The sequence below is a fragment of the Alternaria metachromatica genome (assembly GCF_023757995.1).
Source record: "Alternaria metachromatica strain BMP 0045 chromosome Unknown scaffold_11, whole genome shotgun sequence".
NCBI classification, from domain to species: domain Eukaryota; kingdom Fungi; phylum Ascomycota; class Dothideomycetes; order Pleosporales; family Pleosporaceae; genus Alternaria; species Alternaria metachromatica.
In genome coordinates, this window is record NW_026055502.1 from 301,192 (window position 1) to 310,924 (window position 9,733).

The window sequence follows — 9,733 nt, forward strand, 5'->3', positions numbered from 1 at the left end:
CAAAACTGTGTTCTCACAGTGTTATGTTCTCTTCTGCTTCTTTGCTTTCTCCAAAATACAAGCTGGCCAATCCGATGGCGTCGGTCAGACTGCTCTTCTTCCACAATGTCAACACCTTTACCTTATCGTACTAAAAGCATCTAACAGAACAGTGATGTCTTCTCGGTCTCGGCGCTTCTTCATAAATAGCGAGACAATATCCATATGGCCTCGATTGGGCACTCGTTCCTCTCAAAACAGGATTGCAGTCGTACATGGCTACTCGAGAAGCGTACTTGCGATACACGCCCGACTTCTTCGTTCTTCGCTGAGCGACCGAAAATCGTTCGTCAACATGTGATGATCCTCTAGGCGCATCCGATGGGGCGCTAGTATCCGTTCATCGGTGTGCGCATAAATACCACGTCTGCCAGCTCTTTTGCTCTTCATCATCTACATCCTCGACAGAGTTACCGAAATAGAAAAGGAAGCAACTGATGGGCGCGTCTGTCGCCTTCCTCCAAAATTCACCATAAAGATCAACGATGACGCAGTCTTCCAACTTCTCTGAAACAAATGTACCCAGGGGAAAGTCCATGCGGGAGTCGGTCGGCAGCCCGAAAATGGCTTCAGACTACCCCATGGAACCCCACGAGTGCGTTAGTATACCATGTTGGGTGCTACTGCCAAGAACGACAGATATATAAACGTCCGCTTCTCCGCTGCAGTTCTTACTGTACTACCTACACTCCAGTGTGTTCCAAATTGGATTGACAAGATCATCATGGAGAAGGATCCTTTGTTCGACCTGAAATGAGAAAGTTGTCAAATTTATGTGTATGACTGACTTGTCGGGTGTTCGAGTTGCGAGCTCCAAGGATGGGAAATGGAGAACCATGCATCTGTTCGCAATGCTGGTCATAGCTATGCTGTTCTGTATCTTCGAATCGAATATATCAAAAAGCCCTGACTTCCGTTTCATTACATGTTCTTGGTTCGCCTCGTGGTGTATAAATACTTCCATTGTCGGATTTGTGCAGACCTGGCTCACCCATCTTCTATATTCTTCATCTAACAAAAGTGTTGCCGAACCTCAGGATGGAGGTTCGGAGTGTTCTCATCAAAAGGTCAGGGCCAAGGTCGTGATGGTGTCTGCGTCTCCAGCAATCTCGCAGACAGTCTAGGATGAGATCGTGCTACCGGTCGCAATCTTTGTGAAAGCTCCATGTATTTGATGCTAAAATTCTTTTCGAATTCTCAAATGCGAGGAGCTGGCAGTCATGGTTTCGCCGACTGCGCGTTCGTTTTGGAGCGCCAGGAAAGCACATATATTGTGCTGGCATGTCACCGGTACCTTGACTGTGGCGCTGCGCACCCAGCGAGCATGCTTGCTGCATGTGCGAGCGCAGGTCTCGGGCAATTGTGGCAAAGATATAAGGGTGTGGTAGGCCGGCGGTGTGGTGCGGATGCACTTGGTCCGGCAGTGACAACATTTGCCGATAGGTTCTAGGCGCAGGCGTGAAGGTCTAGATCCTGTGCGAGGACGAACACGACGAATGGGTAGGAGCCTGTTGTGAGATACTTACTGCTTTGTGTGTTGCTTCAGGGTCCTTCATATGTTAATGGCGCCTGCCGTGTACGCTATTCCGATGATGCAGGGCACTCTAGATCGAATGGTAAGTATGAGGCTGCAGGTACGGCTTATCTGCGAGCTAAGTCGCCGCCATTCGACAACGAAATGCGTGCGCATTCTAAGAAGTCGGCGTCTGGATGGCCGCTATGATGTCTCACGATGCAAGTTGGTCGCTGGAAGGAACGACCGCGGTCGCGTGTGGTGATGAGTAAAAGCATGCATCGTGGTGGTCTGCGACAGGGAGAGTGCATTGACCGCCACGTGCGCTAACGATGCTAGGAGGGAAAGCCGCGATTCTGATCCACACAAAATTAACTACTGCCCCTCCATCATCACGTCCCGCACAAGCTGCACAAGCCCGACGAGGCGCAAAATCGAGGGAAAAAGCACGCGTGCCTTTATCCTGACACCGTCCCTCCCGCCAATTCTTACCCCAACGCGCTGCTTGCGGGTGCAAAGACAGCAGGAACCTCGCCCGAACCCCCACTGCCCTTTCTCACCGCACCCACCCGCCGTCTTGCTTAGGCCATCTCCCAGCCTTCCGCAGACGCTGCCGCACATTCGCAACCATGGACGTTGCCGGCCTGCGGGACCGGATCCAGGCGACGCTTGACGCCAACGCCGCCATCAGACAGACAGCCGAGCTCGATCTCAAGCATGTGCGTGTTGAAGGCCGGAATGCTGCCTGCCAGACGGAAAACTGATAGACATATAGGCCGAAGAAAAGCCAGGCTTCGTCGATGGCCTGCTGAACGTCCTCGAGCAGGAACAGAACAACGCCGTGCGCCTGTCGAGTAAGGATGCGCCTGCTGTTGCCCCATAGGCCCTGGTTACTAACTTGCACCCACAGCCGTCGTCTACCTCAAGAACCGCGTCTCCAAGGGCTGGTCGCCTGCCGAGGAATACAGCCAGGCCATTCCCATACCAGAGGAGGAGAAGGCCGCTTTCCGCAGTCGCCTAGTCCCCGTCCTCGTCGCCTCCCCGCCACAAGTGCGCATACAGCTCATTCCTACCCTCCAAAAGATACTCGCATACGATTTCCCCGCCAAATGGCCCGACTTCCTCGACATCACAGTCCAACTTCTGAACGCGGGAAACATCGAATCAGTCTTTGCCGGTGTCCAGTGCCTGCTGGCGATATGCAAGATCTACAGATTCAAGTCGGGCGAGAACCGGGCGGACTTCGACAAGATCGTCGCCATGACATTCCCCCAGCTGCTCAACATCGGTAACTCGCTAGCTGGTGAGACGAGTCTAGAGGCTGGAGAGATATTACGGACGGTGCTCAAGGTGTACAAGCATGCCATCTACGTACGATCCCACAAACACAACATGTGGTCGGCAGCTAATAAGATCGCAGTTCGACCTCCCCGCATCCCTCCGCGAGCAGCAAGTCATGGTTGGCTGGTGTACACTCTTCTTGACCGTCGTCGGCAAGGAACCCCCGGAGACGTCCCTCCCCGAAGACCTCGACGATCGGGAAATAAACCACTGGTGGAAGGCGAAGAAGTGGTCGTACGCGAACTTGAACAGACTGTTCGTCAGGTACGCGATACGATGCTGCACGCTTCACGCGGGCTCGGCTAACAGGGAACAGGTACGGCAACCCGTCCGCGCTGGGCAAGAACAACGAGATCGACTACACCGAAGTCGCCAAGACCTTCATCACGAACTTCGCTCCCGAGATCCTCAAGGTCTACCTCCAGCAGGTCGAAAAGTGGGTCGGAAAGCAAGTCTGGCTGTCAAAGGCCAGCTTGTACTACACGCTCAACTTCCTCGACGAATGCGTCAAGCCCAAGTCCATGTGGACTCTCCTTAAGCCACACACCGACAACCTCATCGCGCATCTCATCTTCCCAGTATTGTGTCAGTCGGACGAGGACATTGAGCTCTTCGAGGAAGAGCCACAAGAATACTTGCACCGCAAGCTGAACTTCTACGAGGACGTAACCGCACCCGATGTCGCCGCGACAAACTTCCTAGTTACCCTCACGAAGAGCCGTCGTAAGCAGACGTTTACCGTGTTGAACTTTGTCAACGAGGTGGTCAACAAGTACGAGGCCGCCCCCGATAACGAGAAGAACCCGCGAGAGAAGGAGGGTGCTCTGCGCATGATTGGTACACTGTCAGGCGTCATACTAGGAAAGAAGAGTCCGATCGCAGACCAGGTCGAATACTTCTTCGTCCGCCATGTGTTCCCCGAATTCCGCAGCCCCCACGGTTTCCTCCGCGCACGCGCATGCGACACGCTCGAGAAGTTCGAACAGCTCGATTTCAAGGACCCGAACAACCTCATCATCATCTACCGCAACATTCTCGAATCCATGGCCGACCCTACGCTCCCAGTCCGTGTCGCCGCTGCTCTGTCACTGCAGCCTCTCATCCGCCACGACGTCATTCGCACCAACATGAAGCAAAACATCCCTCAGGTCATGCAACAACTCCTGAAGCTCGCCAACGAAGTCGATGTCGATGCGCTCGCAAACGTGATGGAGGATTTCGTCGAGGTCTTCGCCCCAGAACTTACACCCTTCGCTGTAGCACTCAGCGAACAGTTGCGCGACACCTACCTGCGTATTGTGCGGGAGTTGGTATCAAGAAACCAAGAGAAGGGCGAAGACAGCGAGTACGGCGACTTCCTTGACGAGAAGAGCATCACCGCGCTTGGTGTACTGCAGACGATTGGAACGCTTATCCTTACGCTTGAGAGCACTCCCGACGTCCTCCTGCATCTGGAGACCATTCTTATGCCTGTCATCACCATCACGCTCGAGAACAAACTTTATGGTACTGGACCCCAAAACTCAGCCCTTCATTTCATGTACTAATCCAATCACAGATCTATACAACGAAGTCTTCGAAATCATCGACAGCTGTACCTTCGCCGCCAAGAGCATCTCTGGCACCATGTGGCAAGCGTTTGAGCTGATCCATAGGACATTCAAGGCTGGTGCCGAGCTATATCTCGAAGGTATGCGCGTTCTTCTCTGCTAACCGCGGTGATTTGCTAACCATACATAGACATGCTTCCCGCGCTCGAGAACTTCGTTAACTACGGTACCCCGACTTTGATCCAAAACCGGCAATACCTCGATGCCATCGTCGACATGGTCAGAACGATCTTCAAGGACGACAAGGTTGGCGGCGTTGACCGCATCTGTGGCTGCAAGCTGGCTGAGATCATCATGCTCAACATGCGTGGCCACGTTGATGACTACGTCCCAGAGTTCATTGGACTCACCATGCACGTCCTCATGAACGATGAACCTAAAGTTAAGTCCTTGAGGATACATCTCATGGAAGTGGTCATCAACTCCATCTACTACAACCCCGCCCTGGCGTTGCACGTACTGGAGACAAACGGTTGGACGAACAAGTTCTTCAGTCTCTGGTTCTCTAGCATCGACAACTTCACCCGAGTTCACGACAAGAAGCTGTGCATTTCTGCAATCTGCTCCCTCCTTACCCTATCAGCTCAGAATGTCCCTGTCAGCGTACAGCAAGGCTGGCCACGTCTGTTGCAGGGTGTTACCCGATTGTTCCAAACTCTCCCCGCGGCTTTGAAAAGTGAGTTTGCGTTCCGACCCATCCCACCCGCAATGACTAACAAATGCCCAGACCGCGAAGAAGCCAAGAAGGAAGACACCTTTGACTACTCCGCCGAATTTGAAGAAGAGGAAGACGAGGAGTGGGAACAAGAAGCCGACTGGAACAACGAGGCGGATGAGACTGAGGATGTTAAAGACGAGAGTGCAGCTTACCTTGACTTCCTTAACGAGGAGGTAAGATTAGCTTCTCTGATGTTCAAGTCGCAGGCTGACCAAAACCAGGCGCAAAAGTTCAGTTCGCTCGATGATGATGACGATGACGAGCTGGAAGAGGAAAGTCTCCTCGAGACACCGCTTGACAAGGTGGAGCCATACGGCATGTTCAAGCACGCATTGCTCCGTAAGTATTCCGCATCGAGTCACGCTAGAGCTTATGCTGATTGTACTCAGGTCTCCAACAGGAGCAGCCCGCGCTTTACGAGAACCTTACCAAGAACCTCAGCCCAGAGGAGCAACAAGTGGTTCAGGGTGCTGTTCACCAGGCCGATATTATCGCCCAGGTCCACGCCGAGGCTCAAGCAGCTGCTGCCAACGGCCAGCCAGGCTTACCGCAGCAGTAGAGTTGCTCCATCGATAGCATGGCCTTCGTCCTCCAGGAAATGGAAGATCGAGCATACGTCGCCCGAAACGCCATCGGACAGATCGCCCCAGATGTTGCTGGAGAAGCATGGCTCAAGGAAGTTCGCACAAGGCTGTCTCATCCATGTTGGAATGATGTACAAAAATACGGCAAACACTTACTTGGAGTTCCGGCAAACACCATTCGGCGCACATACAAGATCGAAAGGAGGAGGCACCACAAGCTATCTGTTGAAGGAGCTGTGAGGCAGTTCAAAGAAGGGGCAAACTAAACACCGTGGAGCCTACATCGAGGCCAGATTTTTCAATTTGCATGTTTTATCCCCAGTGTAGTCTGCAAACCTGTTCAGTTTCTTCTTCGGTCAGGTGGGCCTACGTAGTAGCTGGACCCCCTCTTTTAGCGAGCATTTTGGCGTTTTAATTCTTTCCCGGGAAGAAGTTTTGAATCCGGAGGTTTGTTCCGGTAGTTGGCTGATAGTCGAAGTGGTGCGGTGTGGGTGTAGTTATGGCGTTGGGTTTGGTTGGTACGAATGTTATGAAAAGAGGAGGACGATATCCACGAGAGGCACCATTGCTTTGGAATGATAATCATGTATGCGTGATGAGGGTTGTTGCAAAGGCCTAAAGGCCGCAGTAGATAGTTGTTTCCTCTTATAGGAGCACAGTATGCAAATCCGTTACCTTGATCTGAGACCATCACTTGAATGCAGCATCCCTTTCACGGGGGGAACTGAAGACCAGTCTATGAAATCTACAAGTCCTTACTGGCTCGATGGTATCGGTTTTGGTACGGTATCTGCGGTTTCATCCCCACCATGAGTAAGAAAGATCATATGCCAGAGGCGGAAATGCTGCTGCCTTGTAGGCTGCATCGGCATCCGGATATCTTCTTGGGGTGATGTGCAGCCGTGACGACAACACGTAATCGATGTTGAAGATGTATCCATTGTCCAGTTCTCGGTTGGTTTGATGTCTTCGGTCTTGGTAGGTAACAGCAACCACAGTACCATCTAAACCACAAGATTAATATCATGTGCTCTAGGGAGAGATGCTGCTGCTTTGGGGGATGGTTAAGTATTAAGTCTCGCCTTTTCGGCGATACTCCTTCGTTCATCATCCTCCTCTTACTCATCTGAAGCTTGTACACGATTACCCAAAGTAAGACTCGAAGTACCCAAGGTACCTACAAAGTCATTGCAATCGGATCATCACGAGACGAGCGCGCAAACAAGAAGACACCCGAAATCATTGCAATCGGGTCATCACGAGACGATCTGTACGTCAGATTGGCGAGTTGCTGTCGCCCTGTCGATCGCGAGAGGAAGTCGCGGCGCGCGCGCTATCGATAAGCCACGAACTACGCCTATGACGCTTGTTTGATTATCGCAACCCGAAACGTGGTAACAAGCATCGCGCCGGCAGCCTCACTCGCACAACACCTAGTGCTACCTCGAAACACTTCCTCATCCTTACGCGACTCTTGGATCTCGCGACTATCTCTCCGATCAACCCTTTGCCTTTCCCGCGACTACGCCTGGTTGGGAAGCGTGGTTTAGTGCGGCACACGATTGCGCGCGCAAGAAACTAGACATGTCGCGTCCGACAGTCAGCAAGGCGAGGACGGGGTATCCGATATTCGCTGCGACGTTTGCGAGTAACAGGCCTGGGGTTCTCGTTGTAGGAGGTAAGTTACTCTCATGCCGACATCGCCAACTAGACTGACTCGAATACAGGTGGTGGGGGTGTGAGTACTGACCCTATATCAAAACGCGATCGATACGCCTGCTGACCACTTCTCATATCAGGCTGGACGATCCGGTGTCAAAAACCAAATCACAGCATTCGACTTCACCTCACGAGCGCCGACCGTACAACCATTCGCGGAAATCGAAGCGAGCAAGGACGACTCGATAACGTGTTTGGACAACCTGTCTACAAAAGATGGCCTTGTTTTGTTCTCTGGAAACAACAGCAGTGAGGATGACCGGCTGAAGGGCAACAATGAACATCTGAGGGCATTCGAGCTGAAGTATCCGAACAGTGCTGAGAAAAGAGATGGAAACGTTGAGTACCTCAGCAAGACAACACTCTTCACCGCACCGCAATCGAGTTCCGCGAGAAAGGAAGCCTACCAACGTATCGTGAAACTCTCGAAACCACAACGATCGACCTCGAATACACCCAGCAGACGCATCGGAGCGATCGCATCAAGTCTTGGAGACGATAACGAGGTCGTTATCTTTTCCGCTACATCTACGAGACCTACGAATCAGGACGTCATAGGGCGAATCGGTTTACACAATGGCCAGGAAGCTAACGACATGGACTTTTGGACACAAGAAGAGGGGAAATATCAGCTAGCTTACGTCACCGATTCGGAAGTCTTCGTGCAGACTGTCAACTGGGATTTCGATTCAAGGAAGACCAAGGGAAAGAACGAGCACAGGAAGCTGTACACCATTCCACACGTCGAGAAGGGTGCGAGGAGTAAGCTACGATGTGTACGGTGGCTTTCGCCGAAACATCTGCTACTATTAAAGAACAAGCCTAGTAGAAGCGGCGTGGAGTTGCTCCTTCTTCATCTCTACGAAGAAGGTCCGGCAAGCGTTGTGCTACGGAAAGCAATGCCAAAGCATGTCAAGGCGGCTACAGATATGGACGTCAGCTTGCTCGATGCAGACAAGGATGGCGCCTATCAAATTGCTATTGCGATCGCAGCGATTGACATATCCTTGACGGTGTATACGATGGATTACCATGGATCTGCCAGAGATTCTCTGAGCTCGTTTCACGCATTCAATAGCTATGATAACGTAAGCGTAAAGACACCAGAAGAGCCCAACACGTGCTAACAAAAGCAGGTTCACGAAGTGCAAATGACAAAGGCTGTCTTCTCGCCATTCTACAAGCCCGAAGTACCAGCTGGTCGTCAAGCGCCACCCCAGTATCTGCGTCTGGCGAGTACGTCTTTGGGAAACACGATCAGCGTCGAAACATTCCAATTACAGGACATCGGGTCACGCTATGTTCTCCAGACGGCACGCTCGAGAAACATGTTCACAGCAGCGACCTATCTCGTCATCGCCATGGTCGTCGCAGTGGCCGCTCTCCTGATCCAGTCACTCATAGATCCAGAGGGCAACCTCACCAAAGGCATACTTCCCGCCAGTCTGCAGGATGCAGCAAGCCAGCACAAGACTTTTGGCGAAACACTGCGCGAGAAACGCCACAACGCCATCCTCAACAATGCGGACTCACCAGTGGTCAAGACATCACATCGGATCGCTGATCTACTACATCTCCACCTCCCTCACGTTCTCTCTGACACCAAGCCATTCGAGCCATCCGGTCAACAAAAGGCGCTCGTAATACATCATGACCCTGAATCTGACGGCACACTCAGTACAGAGGTTCACGCTGGAGATGAGGATGTCTTGAAGAAGCACGCCTCTGCGAGAAAGTGGGAAGAGCTCAGCCACGAAGAGAAGAGCCAATGGAAGGAGAAGTTGAGCGATGCGGGTATGTGGGCTGTGGGTGAGGGTGAGACTATCCTGAAGTCGATCTTCTTCGGACAGATCGGCGGAGTCATTGGCCATGTTGCAGAGGGTGTATTGGCTGGCTAAGACAAGTCGCGGTGAGGGGACGACTGCACAACGGCCATGGATGGCAGCTTGTGTATGGACTTCGTAGTGTGTGATACCTAATTTCTACTACCTGATGTTCTGGAACTATCTCAATGTGATACTGCGTGGTGAATGGATGTGTATCATGTTGAGCGGGAAGTGTCTCTAATACTTGGTTGCCATTGGACTATGGTGTGCACAAGACTGACACCGGCACTTTGCCCTTGCGAAGATAAGTGGAATTGATAGCATGTGGGGTGATTGATGCAGTCTTTTACCTTTGCTCGTGCGGTAGGCCTGGCCACACTCAC

The 9,733-nt window shown here is 52.2% G+C and overlaps 3 protein-coding genes across 3 annotated transcripts; all 3 read left to right on the top strand.

The window, feature by feature from the left end:
• Positions 1-2,181: 2,181 nt before the first annotated feature.
• On the top strand, positions 2,182-5,780 carry J4E83_005559 (uncharacterized protein; the record flags this gene model as incomplete). Its single annotated transcript, XM_049332478.1, has 10 exons — positions 2,182-2,271; positions 2,328-2,406; positions 2,463-2,923; positions 2,973-3,157; positions 3,210-4,399; positions 4,452-4,583; positions 4,634-5,179; positions 5,231-5,394; positions 5,443-5,560; positions 5,611-5,780. The coding sequence occupies 10 exons, from the start codon at positions 2,182-2,184 to the stop codon at positions 5,778-5,780; spliced, it is 3,135 nt and encodes a 1,044-aa protein (XP_049188286.1).
• Positions 5,781-5,798: 18 nt separating this feature from the next.
• Positions 5,799-6,045, top strand: J4E83_005560 (uncharacterized protein; the record flags this gene model as incomplete). Its single annotated transcript, XM_049332479.1, has 2 exons — positions 5,799-5,900; positions 5,968-6,045. 2 exons carry the CDS (start codon positions 5,799-5,801, stop codon positions 6,043-6,045), a joined length of 180 nt encoding a protein of 59 aa, XP_049188287.1.
• Positions 6,046-7,389: 1,344 nt separating this feature from the next.
• J4E83_005561 (uncharacterized protein) lies at positions 7,390-9,422 on the top strand (the record flags this gene model as incomplete). Its single annotated transcript, XM_049332480.1, has 4 exons — positions 7,390-7,483; positions 7,533-7,543; positions 7,605-8,612; positions 8,661-9,422. The coding sequence occupies 4 exons, from the start codon at positions 7,390-7,392 to the stop codon at positions 9,420-9,422; spliced, it is 1,875 nt and encodes a 624-aa protein (XP_049188288.1).
• Between the last annotated feature and the right edge of the window lie 311 nt (positions 9,423-9,733).